A 24162-nucleotide genomic window follows, 5' to 3' on the forward strand; every position below is an offset into this window, starting at 1 on the left:
CTTACGTAAAGCACGCAGTTGAAGAGCCCTTCAAACCATCTGCAGTAGCTCTTTTTGCGCTCTTTCCGGCCAGGGACTATTTCTAAGCATCTCTTATTTTGCAAACACGGCACATGAAACAGTAAAGGGAAGACAGACGTCATTGCCACCTTCCAGGGATGGTCTCCTAGAGAGCCCCCAGCACTAAGTGCAAAAGCTACTTCCATCCTTCCACCCCGCCAAAACCATCCATGTTTTCACAGCCGGCTCGATGAGCAACCCTGACGTCTGCATAGTTAAAAGGAGAGTGACCTAACCAACGATTTTTCAAGTAGAACACGTGAGATATTTTTAATTAATTAATCAATTATTTATTTATTTACATTCTCATATTCTCGTTTCTTTGAAAACGGGGAAGTTTCTTTGTTTTGTTTTTGTTTGTTTTGTTTTTTTATGTGAAGGTGAGAAGGAAACCTTTGGGTCATCTTTCAAGACTTCTTTCATCAGCTTTTGTGGAACTCCCATGTCGTGAGAAGCTGGCGTTTTCCAACTGTGGTTCTAAGAGTGCATACCTGGTCCGCGGGCAAAAACAGCAGCTACCTCCAGCCTTCTGACTTGATCCGCCAGGTGGCGCATCTCTCCACGGGAATACAGCTAGTCATAAATGGAGGGGTAGTTGCCTGGCAACTGAAAACTGGGCATTCCAAACAATTGGGACCAGGGATCCTCTGCGAGCCGGGTCCTGCTGCGGCTGCGCTAGTCTCCAGGGACTAAGCCTGTGTCTCTGGGCCTTTAAGCATGCCTCACCCTCAGGAGCCTTTCTCGCAACCTCCGTTAGGTGACGAAGACACACAGTTGGGAAATCTGCGGCCTTCTAAGGTACACTTGAGGTTTCCTCAGCAAATTCCCAGTGGGGTCTCCAGTAGATTCCTGGTAACCCAACTCTGCTGAAATCATCCGGGAAATCTGTTTTCTGCCTGTCTCCTAGGTCCACTGTTAGGGTCTCTGTCCACTCACGTTTCGGGAGTGGTTTTGAGCAGAGGGAACTGAGCTCTATTGTAGAAGATCGAGGCCCGGCAAAGCAATGGCTAATATAAGTGATGGAAAGGCTGGGTCCCACCAAGCTAACCTTCTCTCTTGTGTTGAAATCTGTACTCCCAAGGCAGAATAGATGTGGAATGGAAAAGAATCCTCTGGAAGACACCAGGTCATACTTCAAGAATACGTCAGTATACTCCTGTTCTCTGGTTGATGAAAGAACACATTTCTATACGCGCGTGCCTGATTTAATTGCATTCAGTGATCTGGAAACACAAACCACCTTTTTCCTAGTATTTGGGCTATTTGGAGAGGTGCACAATAAAGTGAAGTCTCTGGTGATTTGAGCTTGAGAACACCAAAGAACTTCCTTTTATTCAATACTTGTTATTTATAGCCAGTCTGCTAAACCCTGAGGATATATAGTCTGCATTTAGATAGAGTTACTATCCAGTTAGCAACAGTGTCAGTCAAAATGCTTAGACAAGTCAGGCATATGCCTGTGACCCGAGCACGGGGCGGGTGAAGGCAGGAGGGCCAGGAACTCTAAGCCTGCCTGAGCTATAAGAACCTGTTTCCGAAGCCGGGCTTGGTGGTACAGGCCTTTGATCCCAGCACTCGGGAGGCAGAAGCAGGCCAATCACTGTGAGTTCAAGGCCAGACTAGTCTACAAAGTGAGTCTAGGACAGCCAAGGCTACACAGAGAAACCCTGTCTCAAAAAACAAAAACAAAACAACAACAACAACAAAAAGAACCTGTTTCCGAACAAACAAACAGTCAAACCCACACAGATATCAAAAACAAAAATATGTTTCCCTCAGTGGTGTGGCATCTGCATTTATAGCCTGAGAATAGAAACTTGGAGGGGTTTCTCAGTGAAGGTGAGTGACATTCTGATGAGTTAACTGGGGCACATGAAAAAGGTGTGTGTGTGTGTGTGTGTGTGTGTGTGTGTGTGTGTGTGTGTGTGTGTGAAGTTAGGAAGGAGGAAAGGAAAACCAGGAAGCAGTAGGTGCACATGCATGGGAAGGAGAAAGAGTGTGGCCTAGAGAACTGCAAAATCCACAAAAGCTAAATGTCGGTGCAAAACAGAGACATGGAACAGTGGGTGCCAGGGACGTGACCTTGGTGGCCGAGTGCTGTGAGCGTGGTGTCAGTGGGCTAGGGGCCATCAGAGAGGTGTTGGGAGTCACGGGATTTCAAGTGCTGGAATGTCACAATCAGAGTGTTAGAAATCACACCCAGCTGTGTCATGGCTTTCAGTAAGTGCGTGTGAAATGAGCATAAGCAAGATGGATGCCCTCCAGACTCAGCTACATAGTGAGTTCAAGACCAGCCTAGACTCCGTGAGGCACTCCCCTAAAAAACAAAACTGGTGGCCCTATGTGAGTAAACTTAATCAAGGGAGGATGCCATTAATGTTTACAGGACTGGTCTTAAGAGTATCATAAGCTCAGGCCGGGCGTGGTGGCACATGCCTTTAATCCCAGCACTCAGGAGGCAGAGGCAGGCAGATCAATGTGAGTTCAAGGCCAGTCTGGTCTACAAAGTGAGTCCAGGATATCCAAGGCTACACAGAGAAACCCTGTCTCGGAAAAAAAGAAAAAAGAAAAGAAAAAGAAATTAGAGTTATAAGAGTCTTGAGACAGTTTGCTGTCAGAAACCAGAGTTAAACCAGAGAGGTATCTGTGGGCTCAGGGTTTTAGTCAGGGCTGGGAAAGATCCTTCTAGTAGCCCGAGATCATGAATCAACAGCAGGACAGTTTCAGTGGGCAGCGCAAGAGAGGCCAGACTACAGACAGTTGGTGAAGAAGAGGAGATAGTAACAGTTGACCATTGAGGAAGGAGGTTTCTGAGCAAGAGGCGACAGTGTGGCAGATAGACCTTGATAGCGGGACGGTAGGGGAGTTGGGGCAGATGAGGGGGTGGGGAGTGGTACAGGTCTAAAGGGCAGGGAAGGCCTGGGTCTCACGACACTTCCTCCTGCGTGAAGGGACTTTTCCGTGTGATCAAAGGAGAGAGGCTCTTCAGGTTGGCATTGGTGCTTGATAGTTGGTTTTCTTTTCTTTTTTCTGGTTTTGTTCTTTGTTTTGTTGTGTCATGTTTTTGAGACAGGGTTTCTCTACGTAGCCCTGGTTGTCCTGGAACTCACTCTGTAGACCAGGCTAGCCTTGAACTCAAAGAGATCAGCCTGCCTCTGCCTCCTCTCATTTGTGGTTATATTCAGCCTTTGATTTTTTAAAAAAGATTTGTTTGTTTGTTTATTATGTATACAGTGTTTTTGCCTGCATGCAATCCTGCTCGCCAGAAGAGGGCAGCAGATCTCATTATAGATGGTTGTGAGCCATCATGTGGTTGCTGGGAATTGAACTCAGGACCTTTGGAGGAACAGCCAGTGCTCTTAACCTCTGAGCCACCTCTCCTTCAAGACAGGGTTTCGCTGTGTAGTCTGGCTGTCTTGAAACTTACTTTGTAGGCCAGGCTGGCCGCTAAGTCATAGATCCAAGCCTGCCTTTGCTTCCCAGGGGGTTAAAGGCGTGTTGCCGCCGCCACCTGGCCTTAGTGACAGGCCATTTTCTTGTGCCAGTAAAGGAGATGGCGAGCTGCGTATAGCCTTGAAGAAAGTGGCAGAACCCAGCAGGGGTTGCTGAGTGTGTGTTTGCACCAGGTATACATAATTTACTTATTTGCCTGATCCTGCTGTTCAACTAATATTTAACCGAGCTGAATCACACAGCACTTTGCTACATGGAGAGAGAGGAGGCTGGATGGTAGTGCTCCCCAGAATCCAGTCGTTGGTCCCATCGGGGTATAGCTTTAAAATACACGTGTCAGGTCAGTGTGCTTGGCACTGAGGGTACACTGGTGAAAAAAATCGTTTTTTTATACAAGAAAAAAAAAATCAACTTTGTGTCTTCCTCACTTACACCTGTGGGGTTTTGGTTTGGTTTTTCAAGACTGGGTTTCTCTGTGTAACATCCCTGGCTGTGCTGGACTGGCTGGCCTCAAACTCAGACATCCGCCTGCCTCTGCCTCCTAAGTGCTGGAATTAAAGGTATGCGCCACCACGCCCGGCACACCTGTGGCATTTATAGAACTAGGTGTTCAGTGAACTTTTTTTTTTCCTGACATTCCTTTCCTCCATGTGTAGTCTTGCTTACATGATCTTTCTCTCACCTGGACACCACACATTCTGACTTTGTTCACCATTGCCTCTCCCGGAACCCTCCCTGGCCCAGGGAAAATATTGTCCTCTCGGAAGCCAGTGGTCAAGCTCTTTTTCTGCAGGCCTCAACCACTACTACTTGTGGACAACCTAGTCTATTGTATTCATTTCCAGCTCTCCCGCAAGCCATACACTTCCAGTTGTCTGTTAATTAGAACGCTCATCTTTTCTCCAAACTCGGGACTTCTAAACATGACCGGATCATCTTTCTGACCTGTTCCCCGAGCCCACTCCTCCACTACCAGAGTCCGGATGCATCAGCCGCTTCTGTTTCTGAGGCCCATTTCAGTCTTTCTCACTCAGAAAGCTTTAGGGGATGGGGGGGGGATGTGAAGACGATCTGTCACCTCGTTGGTTGCCTGGGTTGATTCTGGTGATGTGGCTGGCTAGGCAGGTATCTCTTTCCTCCCTGCCTCCCTCCTGAAGCTGCTCAGAGGATGACCTTCCCCACTAATAGAGGAGGACCGGCCCCTGCGCTCCCCTGCTGGAACCTCCAAACAAGCTCAGAAAGCTTCGGGAACCCTGCCCCTACTGTATAGTTCCTCTCTGTAGCTGTCCTTCCGCCATTCAAGTAAAATGGGGTAGGGCACAGAGGATGACCTTGGCCCACACTGCTTCAGCAAGGTGACCTGAACCAGGTCCTGCATGTGGTTTCTCTTGCAGAAACTGCCGCATAAGAACCCAACTCACCTTGCTCAGCAGCAGGAACCGTGGAATCGGCTCAGCTCTACGCCTACGATCACCTCCATGCTGCGAGATGCCTACTTTTTTGATCCTAAGGTATTTAGCATTGAAATAGGCCTCAATAAACCCCCCCCCATCTCTCTCTGTCTCTCTCTCTCATTTCAGACACAGAAGCTGAAAATGAAAGCTTTATTTTCCGAGCCCAGGGAGGCCTCCAGTTCGAGATTTGAACCATGTCAGTCCAAAGGGAGATTGTACATTTTTAAAGGATAGGAACACAAGCAAAGGGGGTGGAGCTGTAGCACCTGTCGAATCATATTTTGACGTAAGGAGTTGAACAAGGGAGTTTTCATCGATCAGGATAGGAGTAGGTCGGCCCCTGGTCCAGGAACATGAACTTGTTTGACCCTGCCAGCAAGATGGAGAAGTTGTACCTGAGATGTCTGGTTTCAGACAACTGTTTCTTTCTTTCTTTCTTTCTTTCTTTTTGTTTTTATTTTTTTTATTTTTTTTTTGTTTTTCAAGACAGGGTTTCTCTGTGTAGCCTTGGCTGTTCTGGACTCACTTTGTAGACCAGGCTGGCCTCAAATTCACAGCAATCCGCCTGCCTCTGCCTCCTGAGTGTTGGGATCAAAGGCGTGCGCCACCACGCCTGAATCAGACAACTATTTCTTCACAATAGAAGCTGATCAGTTATTGGGAAGCCCCCAGTTCCCCCCAGCACCTGGAGCCTTGAATTTAGTTTCTCCCTATGATTAAGTGGAGTCGGAAAATGAAACGATAGTACTTAGGTTTCTTTCGAGCATTCCCAACAAGTCAAAGCTGCCCTCAAACTTAGTATTTAGCCCAGACTGGCCACCTGGAACTCTCAATCCTCCTGCCTCCACCTCCTAAGGGCTAGGATTACAGGCATATGCCAGCACACCTCACATTCATGTCCTTTTTCTTTTCTTTTCTTTTCTTTTCTTTTCTTTCTTTCTTTCTTTTTTCTTTTTTTTTTTTTTGGTTTATCAAGGCAGGGTTTCTGTGTGTAGCCTTGGCTGTCCTGGACTCGCTTTGTAGACCAGGCTGGCCTCGAACTCACAGTGATCCTCCTGCCTTTGCCTCCCGAGGGCTGGGATTAAAGGCGTGTGCCACTACGCCCAGCTTTATATCCTTTTCTAAGGTAGCGTGAAGTGCCTCAGCATCTTTCCTTTTCTTCCCCAAATCAAGATCCTGCCAAATCCAAAACCAACCTATTAAGTTAAAAGGCTCGGTCCATATCATTTTTATCAAATTTCTTCTCACACAGTGTATCAAATCTAAGGCTGTTCTGGGCAGTGGTGGCACATGCCTTTGATCCTCCTGCCTCTGCCTCCCAAGTGCTGGGGTTAAAGACGTGTGCCAGTGACTTATTGACAAGAGTTAAGTCATCTTCATGCACAGTGCAGTGAGTTTCTGCTGTTCTGGGGAATAGGAGAGCTAAAATCTGAAAGCGATAGCTAGATAAAATCTGATTAGTGTCAAGGCGCAAAACAGGCAAGTTAACTGGGAGGACTGATTCCTCTGTAGATACCAAAGGATGATCTGGATTTCCGCTTAGCAGCCTTGTATGACCACCACACTGGGGCCTTCAAGAACAAATCTGACATACTGTTACACCAGGAGACCATTGAGGACATCTATAGGTAAGTGATGGGATCCAAGCCTCTCCACCTAAGGATGCTACCCACCCATAAGGTGCATAAGGTAAAACGTGACACTTGCTACTATGAACAAGTCCATCGTTGGTTTTTTATCTGCAGCATAGTTTGTTTTTGTGTTTGTTTTGTTTTTTGTTTTTTTTAAAAGATTTATTTATTATGTATACAGCATTCTGCCCACACGACAGACGAGGGCACCAGATCTCATCATAGATGGTTGCTAGCCATCATGTGGTTGCTGGGAATTGAACTCATGACCTTTGGAAGAGCAGGCAGTGCTCCTAACCTCTGAGCCATCTCTCCAGCCCCTTTGTGTTTGTTTTAAACATGCTGGGGAATCAAAGCTAAGATATCATGGATGCCTCGAAGTGCTGTGCCGCAGATCTTCATCCTTAGCCTTCATCTCAGGATTTCATTCTTCTTAAAGGAGCAGAAATCCTCATCTGGATGGTTCATCCACCCAGTTAAGTTCATCTAGATAAAGAAACAAATACTTCAATAATTCTAGAAGATAAATAGACCCTTGTTGAGGAATTTTAATCCAGCGACATGCTATTCTGGCTGGAATACAAACAGGCCATTGATCCCGTGAGCCAGAGGCAAGCAGATTCCCTGAGTTCCAGGCCAGCCTGGTATGGAGCAATATGCCAGGTGTGGTGGTGCACACCTTTAATCCCAGCACTCGGGAGGCAGAGACAGGCAGATCACTGTGAGTTTGAGGCCAGCCTGGTCTACAAAGCGAGTCCAGGACAGCCAAGACTACACAGAGAAGCCTTGTCTTGAAAAATCAAAAAAATAAAAAAATAAAAAAGAAAGAAAGAAAGAAAGAAAAGCTTAGGTCCAGCATGGTGGTGCACGCCTTTAATCCCAGCACTCAGGAGACAGAGGCATGCAGATCTCTGAGTTCTAGCTGGTGCTGCTCAGGTAGGTCAGTTGAGTCAGTAAGTTTGAGAGTCAGTGCAGTGGAGTTAACTTTGTGGCAGTTCAGTTCGTGTAATTCAGAGACAGGTTCATTGGAAGAGTTTTACAGAGACGGGTTGCAGAGAGAGAGAGAACAGGCTAGGCACAGGTGAAGACAGAATGAGCCAGAGAATGAGAAGGAGTCAGATCGGAACAGATTGGCAGAGTTAGTATGAGACCAAGCAGAGCAATGCAGTCAGAAACCGAGAGAAGCCAGATCCAGCCAGTCATCTTGGAGGGGAATTTTGAGCCAGAACAGCTGAGTTGAGCCAGCTAGCCAGCGTTCAGAAAGAACAAGAAAGGGTGAGCTTACCCAACAGGAAGCCTCAGAGACGATTACCTCGGGCAAATAAAAGTTACTTTAACAGAGCCTTGGGTTTATCTCTCCCTCTCACTGTGGTGGCCCCTCCCCCACCCCATCTGCCCATTCATCTCACTCTCCTCTGTTCTCTTTCCACCATTTTCTAGAGGCAAGATCCAGTTTCCCGGAGAAGGTTTCCACTCTCCTCCAGCCCCCATTACTTCTCGGGCTAACATCAGACAGTGGATCAACCCTAAGAAGGAATCCATCCATAGCATTCAGGGATCCATAGGTGAGGATGAGAAGGTGGGGTGGGCACAAGGGGTCCTGCTAGAGAATGACCAGAGGCTCCTCCCCCGTAGGAAAGATCAGACACACAGAGGGTGGGGACCAGAGGCTCCTCCCCCGTAGGAAAGATCAGACACACAGAGGGTGGGGACCAGAGGCTCCTCCCCCATAGGAAAGATCAGACACACAGAGGGTGGGGACCAGAGGCTCCTCCCCCGTAGGAAAGATCAGACACACAAAGGGTGGGGAATCAGCGACTAAGTTGTCACCCACTAGACTGATATACGAGGGACACGCTGGCAGTAGAACTAGGGGATTCGGGTTTTTAGATTGGAGTTAGGTGACATTGGAGCAGGGCAGCTCCAGGACATGAATTTGGGAGGGAAAACCTTAGTTAACTTCTATCCGTCCATCGTAGCTCAGCTTCCCACCTTTACAAGAACGTGGTCATTGTACCAATAAACTCATTGATTAAAGGATTAAAAGAGGGTGGGAGCAAAGGTTCTGAAACTCCTGTTCACCTCATTCTCTTTTCTTCACAGTGTCTCCCCATACTGCAGCCACTAATGCAGGTTATTCCCGAAAAAATGATGGTGGCTTTTTCTCCACCTAAGCGGGGACGACTGGGCTAATTTCATCATGGTGGACCATCCAGCCAGCCATCTTCATTAAACAGGTTTCTTCAAGATAAAACCTGAAGTGTCTGCTGCCTGTCACACTTTTGACCACTCTTTCCCAGCCCCACCCCCACCTGAGACAGGCTACATTGGCAACATTCCAATTAGATGTTTTTGCTTCGTTTTGTTTTGTTTGGATTGCCAGGCATGGTGGCGCACGCCTTTTAATCTCAGCACTTGGGAGGCAGAGGTAGGCGGATCGCTGTGAGTTCGGGGCCAGCCTGGTCTACAAAAGCGAGTCCAGGATAGCCAAGACTGTTACTCAGAGAAACCCTGTCTGGAAAACCTAAAAAAGAAAAAAAAAAAAAGAGTGCACCGCCATGCCCAGCTGGCAGGTGGTTTTTTTGTGAGTTCAAAGCCAGCTTGGTCTACAAAGTGAGTCCAGGACAGCCAGGGCTATTACACAGAGAAATCTTGTCTTGAAAAATCAAAAACCAAAACCAAGACAAAACAAAACAAAGCAAAACAAAAGGTTGCCTTGGTCATGGTGTCTCTTCACAGCAACAGAACAGTAATTAAGACAAACATAATACAAAACTCAACAAGGTACTAACCGTACCCAATGGCACACGGCTATTTACTGTGATCAAATGAGGTTCATGCTAGGGATGATAATTTGATATGTAAAAACCAATAAACATGATACAGCATGTCAACAGACTGAAAGATAAAACCCACATGATCATCTCACCAGATGGAATAAAGGCATTAGATAGAATCCAATATCCCAGGCTGGAGAGATGGCTCAGTGAGTAAGAGCACTGGCTGCTCTTCCAGAGATCCTGAATTCAATCCCAGCAACCACGTGGTGGTTCACAACCATCTATAATGAGATCTGATGCCCTCTTCTAATATGCAGGTGTACTTGCATAAATAAATCTTTTTTTAAAATCCAATATTCCCCCCCCCCATAAAAGCAGAAGAAACCAGGTGTAGAAGGGTATTACCCTTGGCTGGTTTTACATCACTTCACACAAGCTAGAGTCATTTAAAAGGAGGGAACATCATTTGAGAAAATGCCTCCATAAAATGCAGCTAGAAGGCATTTTTTTAGTTAGCGCCTGGCAGAGGAGGGCCTTGCCCGTGGTGAGTGGGGCCATCTCTGGGCTGGTGGCCCTGGGTTCTCTAAGAAAGCAGGCTGAGGAAGCTGTGGGAGCACAGCGGTGAGCAGCACAACCTTCACGGCCTCTGCATGGGTTCCTGACTCCAGGAGCCTGCCCTGTTTTGAGTTCCTGTCATGACAGACTTCATCAATGATGAACAGTGGAAGTGTAAGCAGAATAAGCCCTTTCCTCTCCAGGTTGCTTTGGTTGGGGTGTTTCATCACAGCAATAGCGATCCTAAGACAAAGGTCAGGACCCCAACATCATTAAGTCTGTATGGAACAAGCCGACAGTCAGTATGGGAGGCAGACGCCTGAAGGCATTCCCTCTAAGATCTGGGACTAAGCAAGGACGGCCACTTTCATCACTTGGATTCAGTATGACGCTGAAGTCCTAGCAAGAGAAAACCAGGAGGAAGGAAGAGCATCCAAACTGGGGGTGGGGTGATGGGGTGATGGGGTGATGGTGGTAGGAAATGCAACTGTCATTAGAGGCAGAAGGCATGATCGTCTCTTTCTTTGCTTTTTTTTTTTTTTTTTTTTTTTTGAGACAGGGTTCCTCTGTGTAGCCCTGGGTGTCCTGGAACTTGTTCTATTAACCAGGATGGCCTCAAACAGAGATCATCTGCCTACCTCTGCCTCCCAAGTACTGGGATAAAAGGTGTGCGACATCATCACTCAGCAAAGTCACGATCCTACAGGTAGAAAACTCCAAAGATTTCACCAAAATCTATTTAAGCTAATACATTCAATACAGTTTCAGTAATCTCCTACTTGGGAAACTGAGGCAGAAGAACTATAATTTAAAAAAAATTTTTTTTTGAGGCAGGGTCTCTCTGCGTCAGCCTTAGTTGTCCTTGACTCACTTTGTAGACCAGGCTGGCCTCAAACTCACAGTGATCTGCCTGCCCCTGCCTCCTGAGTGCTGGGATTAAAGGCGTGCGCCACCATGCCTGGCAAAAACTATAATTTCAATGCTTTCTGGGGTTATAGAATTCATTCAGGCTAACCTGGGTATTTTAGACCTTGTCTCAAAATAAAATAAAAAGGGCTGGGATGTAGCACAATGCTAGAACAGTTGCCTAGCATGTACAAAGCTCTGGGTTCACCTTCAGTACAGGGGTGGGCAGCATTTCTGTGTACCAATAGGAAATCACGGGAACAAGAAATCAAGAAAGCAAACTCATTTGTGCTAAGTTTGAACCATGTTGTGAATGATCTCTACAATGAAAACTATAAATGCTGAGAGAAATTTGCAAAGGATGGACACTCACACAAAGACGTCTTGTGTTCATGCATTGGAAGAACCAATACTGTTAAAATGCCCAAAGCAAGCCGGGCGTGGTGGAGCACGCCTTTAATCCCAGCACTCGGGAGGCAGAGGCAGGCGGATCACCGTGAGTTCAAAGCCAGCCTGGTCTACAAAGTGAGTCCAGGACAACCATGGCTAACACAGATAACACAGAGAGACCCTGTCTCGAAAAACCAAAAAAAAAAAAAAAAAAAAAAAAAAAAAATGCCCAAAGCATTCCACAGAGGCAGTGCAGTCCCTACCAAAACACTAGTAACATTCTTCATAGACCAAGGCAATGCTATGATTTCATATGTAACCACAAAAAGACTCCGAATAAGGCTCAGGAGATGTCTCAGTGGCAGACTGCCTTACAAAATCAAGGACCTGAGTTCAATCCCCAGAAATCACATCCATCCAACAAGCTGAGGAGAGACCCTGGACAGATAGATGGTTCAGTAGTTAAGATCAGTGCATTCTTTTCCAGGGAGGACCAGGGTTTGATTCCCAGCACTCATATGGCAGCCAACAGTTGTTAACTCCAGTTCCTGGGTATCTGACACCCTCTCCTGGACCCTATAGATACCATATATGCATGTGGTACCCAGACATACATGCAGGCAAAACACTCATACACATAAAAAAAATTGGAAGAAGAAGCTGAGTGTGTTGGGCTGGAGAGATGGCTCCTCTAGAGGTCCAGAGTTCAATTCCTAGCAACCACATGGTGGCTCACAGCCATCTAGAATGTGATCTGGTGCCCTCTTCTGGCATGGAGGTGTATGTGCAGCCAGAGCACTGTATACATAATAATAAATCTTTAAAAAATAAAAATAAAAAGAAGCTGAGTGTGGTAGTGGCATGCTTTTAATCCTAGCACTGGGGAGGCAGAGGCAGGTGGATCTCTGAGTTTGAGGTCAGCCAGATCTACAGAGCAAATTCCAGGACAGCCAGGACTACATAGAGAAAACCTGTCTCAAAAAACTAAGAAGGAGAAAGAAGAGCGCGGTTAGATCTTGAGCTTCTGGTACCTGTGTTAGTACGCTATAAAGGTAGTAACAGACACAGCGTGTACTGATAAATATAGATACCTAGACCAATGGGGCAAAATAAAAAGCCGAGAAATAAAGCGCCACATCTCCAGCCCACTGATCTTCAACGCAGCCACCAAGGAAGCACATCGGAGCCACCGTGGTGAGGTACAGGGTTAGCGCCAGCACTCAGGGAAGCAAGGGCAGGTGGATCTGTGAGCTGCAAGCCAGAGCTGCAGAATGAAAGCCTGCCTACAAATTAAACAAAACCCCTATGTGCTGGGTAGTTTTGTGAACTTACCACAAACTAGAATCATCCAGAAAGAAGGAACCTTAACAGAAAATGCCTCCATCAGATTGGCCTGTAGACATGTCTATAAGGCATTTTCTTTTCTTCATATATATTTTATTGAGATATTTTAATATAATTTTGAATATATTGAATATGTATATTTATTGAATATATACACATTTTATTGAGACAGGGTCTCTCTAACATGTAACTCTGGTTGTTCTAGAACTTGCTATTAGGCCAGGCTAGCCTCAAACTCACAGAGATCCATCTACCTCTGCTTCCCAGGTGCTGAGATTAAAGGCTTGTAGGTCTGGGGACGTCCGTAGCTCAGAGTGCTTGTCCAGCATGCATTAAAGCTCTGGGTTCAATTTCCAGCACCGAATAAACACTAGGGGTAGTGAAAATGCATGTGTGTGATCAGATCTTTGGTGGTGCACACCCTTCACCCCACCACTTGGGAGGCAGAAGCAGGCTGATCCCTGAGTTCCAGGCTAGCATGGGCTACATAGTAAGTTCCAGGCGAGCCAAGGCTATACTAGTGGAACCAGTTTCAAAAGAGAATACAACTACCAGTCGTTTTCTCAAATAGGTTTCCTTTCTCTCAGATGACTCTAGTTTGTGTAACCACATAAAACTAGCCAGCACAATAGAGAAGTATACACCCATGAGAAAAGATGAAATCCTGTTAGGCAAAGCATCTGGAAGTGGGGAACATTAAGTATGCCGAACACATAAAAACACGTAATCTCACTCATGTGGACTCTAAACAAGTAGCTAAATGCTCTCCTACAGTTACCAGCCACCGGAGAGACTAAATAGTGACAGGAGATGGGGAAAAGGTTGCTGTGCATCAGGAGAAATAAGTTATGATGCTCTACTGCATGGTGATTACATACAATGATGTATCCTAAATGTAACACACATACAATATTGAGACAGGTACCCTTACCCTAATGGAGACACTACACAGGGTGCAAATGCACTGATAACTCCAAACTAAGTACATTTTGTATGTCAATTAAAATTATTTTAGGGCACCAGAGAGTGGTGGTGCACGCCTTTAATCTCAGTACTTGGTAGGCAGAGGCAGTTGGGTCTGAGATTGAGGCCAGCCTGATCTACAAAGCGAGTTCTAGGACTACACAAAGAAGCCTTGTGTTGAAAAAACACCATCATAATAATAATCATATAATAAATAATAATCAAAATATATTTTAGGGCTAGGGCAGTGGTTCTGTGGATAAAGTGTTTGCTACAAGGGTGAGGATTGGACTCTGGAACCTCCAAATCCACATAAAGGCTGGTGGGTACACCTATAATTCTGGGATAGGTGTGTGTTGCACAACCAGCTAGTTTAAGACAACCAGAAGCAGGTGGATCTGTGACTTCGAGGCCAGCCTGGTGGACAAAGCAAGTCCAGGACGGCACGGCTACACACAGAGACCCTGTCTTGAAAAACCAAAACCCAACCAGAAGCTTGTCATTCAGGGGGAGGTTCTGCCTCAGAAAAGTGAAATAAGGGGCGTTGAAGGAAAAGACCTGACACCAACCTCAGGTCCCAGCACGCACACATATGCAAAAGCTTCGCCCCTCCCTTTTTAGTAAAGTGGTTGTAATCCCAGCCCAGGAGCTGGAGGCAGTGATTCAGGAACTCAAGGGCATCCTCAGCAACTAACCAAGTTCACCAGCCTGAGATGGAGACCTCGCCTTAAGATAAAAACAAAACATCCACCCTTACAGTCTTAAACCATACACAACGCATCCCAACCCACTATATAATGGAGCAAGTCCCTGGAGTCTTTAATTGGTGAATGTATGCGCGTGGGGCGGTCATACACACACTCACTCCCTCTTGCTCTCTAACAGACACACTCCTCAGCAGAGGCTATCAGTGCGTGGTACCTTTTAGCCCTAGCCCGACTGCTGTTAATTAACAAAAAGAAATCATCAAACAAGCCCAGCCTAAAGCTGGAGGAGGGAACGACACAAAAACAGGGCGGACAGAAAAACCGCAGCCCGCGAGGACAAAAGCCTCCATCTGCAGTCGGCGGCATGACGTCTGCTCTGGGCTCTTTCACCCCGAGCCTCGGAGATCCGCAGCACAGGGGGCCGCAGACGTGAGCCCGGGCTCGGCGGCCGGGTCCTGGGGCCGGGCTCAGATCAGAATCGCCTCGGTAATCAGTGGCCGGGGACAGACCCAGGCCTCGTCTATCTGATCAATTCATCACTTCTGAGCACCGGGCCCGCAGGACTGAGACCTCGGGAACCGCGGCGCCGCCACCGCCCAGGGGGCCTCGCTGCACAGCGCCCCGCCAAGGGGGCTTCGCAGGAGGGTTGCTTTTCATTTCGGGACTGCCCGGCGGGGCGGGGGTCACGACCCGATCAAATAAGATCAAGGTGTAGGCGAGGGGAGGGGCGTGGGGCGGACACACACTCGCCTTGCACACCACTCGCGCGCGCACACACTCTCCCATCCACACTCGCATTCGGCCCACACGCACCATTCACACAGCACAACCCCAGACAGACCGCATCCTTAACCCCAGCCGCACTCCCACACACGGGGAAGCGGAAGTTGCACCCTCTTTTAAACACTCCGTCTCGTCTCAAAGGATTCTGGGAGGAACCACAGAGTGATCAGGCGCTTCCTGTACACCTTGCTTATCCAGAACATTCTCTTCTGCCTCCCTGTGGCTGGGAGGTCCCAAGAAGACCTGATTTCCTGAAGTATGATTGGGATTTTGTTGTGTTTTGTTTGAAAGTCTAAGTAGTCCAAGGTGGTGTCTGATCCTAACGCTTCAGCCTCCAGGTGCTACGTTTCTAGGTAGGCAGAGAGCCCGCCTTCTTTTATATAAAATGTAAATACTTATACTCACATCTAACTCTTCTCTGATTTGACTTTTTCCTTTGCCCTAAATTAAATACAATATACAATGTGTAGCTATGAAGTGATCCAGTCTCAGACTTACATGTGATGACTTATTTACCACAATATGTAGCAACCTTAGGTTATTACTAACAAGAGCATCATACGAACACTCTTCCAGGCGTGACTTCTCCCTGACAATAAATGTCATTTATCACATGTATTTGTTGGCAGAATGTGGGCAGTGAGTCATGGTACACATGCGAAGGTCACAGGACAATTACAAAAGTCGGCTTCCTCCTTCCACCGTGTGAGTCTTGGAATCAAATTCAGGCTGGTAGTTTTGATAGCAGGCGCCTTTACCCATTGAATCGCTTTGAAACCCAGTAAATATCATTTAATCAAAGGTTATTTGAGTACTTAAAGCGACAGGGTATCTAAAATGGGGGCATGTAGGCCCTCATGTTCCGAGCGTCACTTACAGAGCCTCCTGGTTATCCAGAACTTGGTGCCGAGGGTCACATTGCTGAGCCTTCATTTAAATTCACTCTTCTGAAATGTATCTGATTGTGTGTATGTGTGTGTGTGTGTGTGTGTGTGTGTGTGTGTGTGTGTGTGTATTTGTTTTTGTTTTTTTTGCCAAGTTTGATGGTGCCTGCCTTTAACCTCAGTACTCCAGAGGCAGAAGCAGGCTGGACTTCTGAGTTCAAGGCCAGTCTGGTCTACATACTGAGTTCCAGGCCAGCAGGGCTATATAGTGAGAGGCAAATCAATAACAATAAATCTGATTTTCAGATTCCAGGAGTGAAATAACAATTAGGTAGATGTACTTCATCCCTTCCTCTGTCCTTCTCTAGTAAGGGGTGAAGGGCGGCAAAGAATTTCAGCTATTGGTAGAAAATGACTGCTGAAGCTGTAATTTGTACTTATGCCAGACCTAGTTGGCATGTTCAGTAAACACATACGCTCCAGAACCCCACCCTCAGATACTTTCTAAGGCTTGGGTGGTTAACCTGATAACCTCTTAGGAGGAAGTTGACCAAGTATGCCACAGTAGAAGTGGATCTGTTGGTTAAATGTATTAGAGGTGCTGTTAACTGTGGGTCTCTTACACCTGGCAGGCAGGGCTGCAATGAGAGGGGACTCGGGCCGCCTTTTTCTCTCCCTGGGGGCTGAGTGGGATGGTGAGTGTCAGCAACCCAGCCTCCTCCTATGACACCCGAAGGAAAACTACACTGAGTAGGGAGTCTCGACTTAGCAAGGTCTCAACTTTATTATGGCGGATTTTTCTTACATAGAGCATAGGGAGTGGGCGTCAGGAGATATGACATATCCCAGGATGTAAAGTGGCCTGATACTGTGGGACCAATTGGTTTGTGCTACGTGGCTGTTGGCAGGCAGGGCTTGCACCAGGATGTACCCGGATGGACCATGCCGAGTCATTCCTATGCGGAAGTATTTACCAGAGACTGTTGCTGAAACTCGAGCCAGGCTCGGATCTGTCCTCAAGGCCTCGGAGTGCTGACAGATTCGGCCATAGGGCCCAACAATTAACCTCACTTAACGTACTTCAACTTTTACTTATTTATGTTCAGCTCCTCCAAGAGAAAGCTTGGCCATCATATCTTCTGAACTATGTTGTGTATTCAATAAGAAAGAGCCCATAGAATACGGTACTTACTCAGGTAAGCCAACATGCTTTGCCATGGTAGAACCCAAGAGATCACTGAACAGTCCAACAAACACACATGACAAAGCAGACAAAAAACACAGGGAAAAAAGTTTATTTTCAAGGATTGTGCCAACAATGGTGAATAAAAAATGGTATTTCAACTACAAAAAGGAACTGATTTCACTTGACCCTGGTGCACAGGGGTTCATGGATGCCAGTTGAAACAATATTGCTACCCTCATAACTCTGCCCCTGCAAGAAAAAAATTATCATTTTTTTCTTTGCAAAAAGAAGAAAAGAAAAAAAGAAGAGACAGATCAGCCTAAATAAGAAGTACACCTGGTTTCTATTTACCTTTTTATATAAAACCAAGAAATGAAATGGGCTATTTGCTTCTTTTTGTTACATTCTGGTAAGAAAACATCTCAAAATGTAACAAGTCAGGCATTTAGGTGAAGAGGACCCATGAAGCAAGCGGCAGAATGAGAGCTAAGAAATGAAGGTGTTTTATAGACCAAAGCTGGAGACGCCAGCCCTATTTGAAAATGTCATTAAATACAAAGTAATTAATGCTGAACATACTTCCTAAGGGACAGCAGGTCCCAAACTCACAGCCACAAGAGCTCTGACGATCCATAACATCCCTCCTCTCTCCTGAGGAAAGATCCTCAGGAATGGCCATGGAAAACAGCAATCTGTGGACCATTTCCTGGACTTACACATGCAGCGTTTACTTGATGATTTTCTAAACTGTTACAAACCCTCAAAGCGCTCAAATGCATCAGAACCCAAGCTTCCATGCAGCCTTTGTTTTTGTACAGTACAGACAAAGGGAAACTGAATTTCCCCAAGTGAGCCACTGCACTTGTCCAGCCAACCAACCTGAAGAGCACTGTCTACCCTTGTGTATCACCATTTACTATTAGACCTGTTTGTTTCAGATTGTTCTAGACTTCTAACAACTGACTCTAATGCAGGCATAAGGAGGAGGGAATGGAGACATTGTCCCTTCAAACGCTGACCCAGCTAACATCATCCGCCCAGGAGTCCTCACTCTCCATGGAAGGGTCTTGACCACTCAGTAGCAAAGCTTCATTTTCCTTCACTGAGTAACGCATCTTACTAGTGGATTCTATGCGCTGTCCAAAGTGTATCGGTGACTTCTCTCATTTCATCTTCCCATGGGCTTACAGTAAATACAGAGACAGTGGAATACTGCAGTATAAAGAATGTTGAAAGTTGTGAGACACAACTAAGATTTGCTGTAACCCAGATTAAATAAATTTGTAGCCAGGTGGTGGTGCCGCACGCCTTTAATCCCAGCACTCAGGAGGCAGAGGCAGGCGGAATGCTGTAAATTTGAGGCCAGCCTGGTCTACAAAACAAGTCCAGGACAGCCAGGGCTAAAACAGAGAAACCTTGTCTCAAAAAAACCAAACAAACAAAAAAATAAGCCTGTATCTTTTATAACACTACGAAATTCCCATCTACATAAACTTTCATCACAATTCTTATACTAGATGAATTTACTAGTATATGAATTGATATACTAAAATCACTAAAATTTACTTATCTCTTCTCCCAGAACTTCAAATATATTATTATTTTTCAATAGTTACCTCCCTCAGCATTCGTATTTAAAAACAAAATAATAGTAATTATCACTAAGTAATTTAGAAAGTGTTTTTTTTTTAAAGTGTTATGAAACAGCAAGAGTTGGTTCATTTTCTCTGTATCAGTTGGCTAGGTGAAGTCTTCTTTGGGGACACTGGTAAGTGGAAAACTGTTTCCTTGTCTCAGCCACTGCTTCTTGTCTGATAACTCTGGATTTCACATGTGTTCAGGTTCCCATGGAAAAGCCCTCAAGCTCCCAACACATGGCAATCTGTCCTCTCTACAGTGAGGACCATACTCTTAAGTTCCCAGATGCACAGAAAGAACACATCTCAAAAGCCAAACAAGTCTTTTGGCCTTCATAACTATTTCCCATCTAGCCCCACTCTCCCCCCTTCTCCCCCCCCCCAATTCACCAGATCCCAATCAGCCAATGGAAAATAATCAAGCATTAAAAATTATCTACTGGAGCATGCCTTTAGTTCCAGCACCAAGGAGGCAGAGGCAGGTGGATCTCTGTGAGTTTGAGGCTAGCTTGGTCTACTTAGAGTTCCAGGACAGCCAGAGCTATTCAGAGAGCCTGTCTGAACACAGCCTATGTCCTTCCCCAGTGAGCCCTAGTTCAAAAGATTCCGATGAGGGACTAAAGAGCAAAATGACCAGTTATAGGTTGTTTTTTCAGTGTTGGGGACAGAACCCAGGACCTTGATAATGCTACTAAGCAAATGTTCTACCACTGAGCTATCACCCAGCCCAGGCTTTTAAGCAGGATGTACATAATCATATCACCAAAGGGTGTAATTTATCTGGGCACGTAGGCTTGCTGCTGAGAGCTGATTAACACAGAGATGAAAAAAAGTTGGCTTTCTGGAGTCCCCTGAAGCAAAAAAACAATGTTTGTGACCATGAGTTTCCCCCACATATGGCAGGAGATGCTGCTGTGTCATCTTGGGGTCACTGATGACTTTAGCTGAACTCTCCTACACAGGGTCCAGGTTTCTGACAACTTCTTCATCTTTATCCCCTTGGTTGGCAGTTGATGAGCTGGGTACTTTGGAATTCATTTGATGAACAGGACGTAAAAGGCCATTACAATACAGGCAATTGCAACAGCAGCGTGCAGCCGGGTTCCAATCACAGCAGCTGGAGGACAAATGAAGAGACATTACACCTGGTTCTTTGAAAATTCCTTGTTCTCAAACCATGTTCTGAAATCTCTAAACTGCATCAAGGGTTTCAAGAGTTTGGGAGTGTTCTGTTTTTCAGCCACTGCTACAGGGTTTCTTTGTGTAGCCTTGCCTGTCCTGGACTTGTTCTCTGGACCAGGCTGGTTTCGAACTTACAGAGATCTGCCTGCCTCTGCCTCCCGAGTGCTAGGATTGAATTGTGTGCCACCATGGCCGGCTTTGGGAGTGTTCTTAAATGATGCCCTTATGCTCTCGGCTCTACTTGATTGCTTAGCCCTGGCCTCTTGCTACTTTTTGAGATGGGCTCTCGCTGTGTAGCCCTGGCTGGCCTCAAATTTGTTGGTCGAACAGGAATGTCCTTTGCTGCCTGTACCACTCCGCCCCCCCACCAAGCTGATATTAAAGCTATGTGCTGCCCTGCCTGTCCTCCCCAGCCCTTCATGAGGCGGAAGTTGACTATGCAATACAGGCATGTGTCACTCACTATGCCTGTCCTTCTTTTACCCTATTTTGAAAAAACATTTACATATGATTCCTGACGAAGGTGCCCAAAGTAAAGTTAAAATATATATGAGTTATTCAGCTAAAAGTTAAGGTTCCAATGTGTTCTGTTTAAAAATTGGGAAAATGTTCTTCCTGCTAAGAGGAATTTCAGGCCAGCCTAAAATTATGTAACTTGTAAAATATCGCCACCTCACCCCATGAGATAGAGTTTTACTACGCCAGCCAGGAACAAGCTCACATCTTGGCTTCCCAAGTAGCTGGGACTGCAAGCATGTGCCACCCCTGGTATTGTAGAGTTTTATTTAATCCTGGACTACAAAAAATTAGCTAGAAAAAAAATATACAAGTATGCCTTAAGTAATACAAGTTTAAAATTCATCTCTTCCCTCAACTTTACAAATGACTATTTTATATTATTAAATGACCCTGGGCAAAGCATTTACTACACAATCTCGAGGACCTGAGTCAAAAGCCCCAGAAGCCACAAAGTCTGGTCACAGCAATACAAATCTGTAGTCTCCCCACTTCCGGGACACATAGGCAGTCATGTCCTGGAAGCTGATGGGCCAGAGAGCCAGGTGTACACAGCAGCAAGCACACACTCATATACTACAGATGAGTCCAAATATAGCCCCAACCCCATGCATTCTCCTTAACAGCACTACACTACCTGATGTGTCCAGATAAGACCTTACCTTTGTAAAACACACCCCAAACTCCTTTCTTCTCAGAAAGCAGCCAGGTTTTGAGCCGAGGTACTTTCTTGAAGTAGGCACAGGTGCAAACAAAGAGTAAACCAAACACCAGAATCCCATCCAACGAGTACACTGTTGCATAAAGAAGAGAAAGCCTTTGGTGTTGCTCTAGCTTAGGGGAGGAGACCCTGCCCAGAGCTCAGTGCTGAGGTCACCTCAATGGCAGTACTGCCACTCAGCAGGAAGGGTCCAACATCTGGCACGAACTGTTCCTGCAACTTGCTTATAAACAGCCTCTTTACCTCTTCACTCCCCCACCCTCACGACAAACTAGAAAACACGAGTGTATTTTGTGTGGTACTCTGGTGCTAGTACTGGCTTTAAGGATTTTTGAGAGTCTGAGCATAAAGATTTGCATGTGTTCTTGTTATAAAACCCTAGTCGGATGCAGGAATGCTCAATCTCTAGCCAAGGTTTTCAGATCTGCATCTGTTGGTAAAGCATGTGTTTTAACGGAAATTCCGAGAGTCACACTTCCTATGGCTACACTTCTGCTGTACTCAGTTGATATTTCAAGCACGATACGGCATTTACAAATCAGATTCCTTCCAGAACAAAAGCCGTGCATAAGATAAAAGACAGGAGCAACCGCTATTCACGAGGCTTGATGATGCCCTCCTGTAACTCTGGCTTGGCAAAGCTCAGCCCAGGCTGCAAAGGGAGACCATGTCCTGTTTTTTTGTTTGTTTGTTTGTTTCCAGACAAAGCAGGGCTGGCCTTAAACTCGTGGTCAGCCCGTCTCCCTCTTCACAACGCTGGGCTTAGGGGCATGCCATATACATCCTGCAAAGTCTATTCTCAAAACCAGCAAAACAAAAGGGTATCTGATGCCACCACACCATGGAAAGCTCTTAGTCCTGTTTCTGACATGTGCTATACAGGTAAGCAAAATGAATCACATAAAGGCAGAATTTACACAGTAATCACTATGCCAGAATGTTCTATTTTCTAGTTCACATTACGGCTTCCTGTGGGCGATGTTCCTTCTCTAACTGTGTGTACTATGGTTAAGACTGACTACCCAGAAAGCTTCATGTGGATATTACATTCAACCAGTGTCTGCCAGTTCCTGCCGGTTCTGGGCCACATTGTCTTCCTCCAGTGAAATGGTTTCACAGCCAGTTCCAGTACATCAGTACGCTCACAGTTTTCATGGACACTCCTTTGCTCCTCTTATATGGTCTTGTAAACAATACCAAAAATCACAAGGAGATGACACTTGAGTGTTCAGTGTCAAGTCTATGGAAGCCTATGAGAAAAGCTTTCCTGGGCCCCTCCAATCATAGTTTCTAAAAAGGCTTTCTCACGTCCTTTCCTGTAAGACTGACTATAAAGGTCTTAATGCATCTTCTATAACTTGGAAATCATGACCATAAAATTCTTTGATGCAGCCTGAAAAAAAAAGTTAGGTTAGCTAAACGGGGCGTGGGGTAAGGGGGTGGGTGGGTGCTCCGTCATTAACAAAAGGCGGTTTCTCTCTCTTTTTTTTTTTTCTTTTTTGATTTTTTGAGACAGGGTCTCTCTGTGTAGCCTTGGCTGCTCTGGACTCGCTTTGTAGACCAGGCTGGCCTCGAACTCACAGCGATCCGCTTGCCTCTGCCTCCCAAGTGCTGGGATTAAAGGCGTGTGCCACCACGTCCGGCCAAAAGGCTGTTTCTAAATCTACCCTTTGCAACATTAGCCAGGAGCTCCAGATGGAACCACCCAGCTAGGACTTCAGAGCCAAACAAGCAAAAGCTTTTTTTTTTCCATTCTAATTAAAAAAATAAAAAATAATCTGGGGTACTAACAACACTAATTCTATAGTGATCGACCGCCCCAGTGGCCAGAACCAACTTCTCGGAAAGAAAAGAGAGTAAACGGTAATAACCAAAAAGTCAGGTGTGGGCACCAAGGAACTTTGATGGGTGTGAAAAGAGGGAAACTGCGAGGAGCATCCCAGACAGGAGTTAGGGGCTCCCCAAGGTGCAGGGGGGCCGGGCTGGGAGGGGGCGGGGGGAATGGCCACGTCAATCTAGCCCCGCCCGCCACGTTTGGCCCCGGTCCTCTATCACCACTCTCCGCTCGGGTCCCCAGCTCTCACCGTTCGTCATGGTGGTAGTGCCCGGCACGGGTGAGGGGTCCGGGTTCAGCAGTGGCGGCGGTGAACGTGGGGGGAACCCGGCTCCCTCTTGACACTTCCCGATCCGGGCCGCGGTGACGGGAACGAGCCGTAGTACGCAAGCGCGAGGGCCGTGAGAAGAACGCCGAACTCAATCAGACATAACTAGCAGATCGTCAAGCTAAAGACCCACCCTGCCTGCGGGCGTGATCTGCGAGGCTTCCTTTGTGGTCATGGCAACCGTATGTCTAGCTAGTTAGACTGGACCGAGACTGTGTTTGAAAAATAAAGGCTGGGGCCGGGCGTGGTGACGCATGTCTTTAATTCCAGCACTCGGGAGGCAGAGGCAGGTGGATCACTGTGAATTTGAGGCCAGCCTGGTCTACAAAGTGGGTCTAGGACAGCCAAGGCTACACAGAGAAACCCTGTCTTGAAAAAAAAAAAAAAAGAAGAAGAAGAAAAGAAGAAAAAGAAGAAGAAGAAGAAGAAGAAGAAGAAGTAGAAGAAGAAGAAAGGCTGGGCGTGGCGGGGGAGGGAAAGACTGGAGAGTTTGGGCTGTGGCTGCTGCTGCTGCTGCTGTGTGTGTGTGTGTGTGTGTGCGCGCGCGCGCGCGCGCGTGTATACGCGTGCGTGCACAGCAGCCTGCTTACCACAGTGAGGGAGCAACTGTGCTTTTTCTTCGGCACGCAGTGTGCCAGAACATGCCGTTCCCCTCCACCGTTCCGTTTCCTCCAGTTTATTTAGGTGACAGCTGGTGAGACAATCAGGAACAGTATCAAGAGGAAGCACTGGGAAGCAGGCTCCATCTCTAAGGAACTGCACATGAGGTGGCTCACGTGCGCATACTATAGCAGGGTCACATCATCTTAGCATAGCAAGCTGAAAACAGCACCACTTCAGGAGAGTTG

General features: G+C 46.4%; 2 protein-coding genes and 1 long non-coding RNA gene across 4 annotated transcripts; 2 read left to right on the forward strand and 1 right to left on the reverse strand.

Moving 5' to 3' along the window:
• The first annotated feature begins 110 nt into the window (after positions 1 to 110).
• On the forward strand, positions 111 to 9559 carry CFAP276 (cilia and flagella associated protein 276). Of its 2 annotated transcripts, XM_084755885.1 has the most exons (6): positions 111 to 319; positions 441 to 858; positions 4908 to 5024; positions 6480 to 6595; positions 8039 to 8163; positions 8702 to 9559. In XM_084755885.1, exons 2-6 carry the CDS (start codon positions 778 to 780, stop codon positions 8770 to 8772), a joined length of 510 nt encoding a protein of 169 aa, XP_084612011.1. In that variant the 5' UTR covers positions 111 to 319; positions 441 to 777; the 3' UTR covers positions 8773 to 9559. The 2 variants fall into 2 exon arrangements, with proteins under 2 accessions (XP_084612011.1, XP_084612012.1); XM_084755886.1 differs by lacking the exons at positions 111 to 319; positions 441 to 858 and adding an exon at positions 2300 to 2338.
• Positions 9560 to 13085: 3526 nt separating this feature from the next.
• On the forward strand, positions 13086 to 18783 carry LOC311582668. The gene is made up of 2 exons (XR_014774189.1): positions 13086 to 15379; positions 17017 to 18783. It is a non-coding gene; the product is annotated as an uncharacterized lncRNA (long non-coding RNA).
• TMEM167B (transmembrane protein 167B) lies at positions 17190 to 23401 on the reverse strand. Its single transcript, XM_084755887.1, has 3 exons — positions 23237 to 23401; positions 21094 to 21225; positions 17190 to 19850 (listed from the first exon to the last, which is right to left on the reverse strand). The coding sequence occupies exons 1-3, from the start codon at positions 23244 to 23246 to the stop codon at positions 19768 to 19770; spliced, it is 225 nt and encodes a 74-aa protein (XP_084612013.1). The 5' UTR covers positions 23247 to 23401; the 3' UTR covers positions 17190 to 19767.
• Positions 23402 to 24162: the final 761 nt, after the last annotated feature.

This window comes from Acomys minous (genome assembly GCF_964271855.1).
Source record: "Acomys minous genome assembly, chromosome: 14".
NCBI lineage: Eukaryota > Metazoa > Chordata > Mammalia > Rodentia > Muridae > Acomys > Acomys minous.

What these genes read in the sequence shown, in the direction of transcription:
- CFAP276 (XM_084755885.1), top strand. Translation starts at nt 778, where the DNA reads ATGCCTCACCCTCAGGAGCCTTTCTCGCAACCTCCGTTAGGTGACGAA. An exon ending in GAAATCTGCGGCCTTCTAAG is followed by an intron (nt 859 to 4,907) that starts GTACACTTGAGG and finishes TTTCTCTTGCAG; the next exon opens with AAACTGCCGCATAAGAACCC. An exon ending in CCTACTTTTTTGATCCTAAG is followed by an intron (nt 5,025 to 6,479) that starts GTATTTAGCATT and finishes ATTCCTCTGTAG; the next exon opens with ATACCAAAGGATGATCTGGA.
- TMEM167B (XM_084755887.1), bottom strand. An exon ending in TTGGGGTGTGTTTTACAAAG is followed by an intron (nt 19,851 to 21,093) that starts GTAAGGTCTTAT and finishes TTTGTCCTCCAG; the next exon opens with CTGCTGTGATTGGAACCCGG.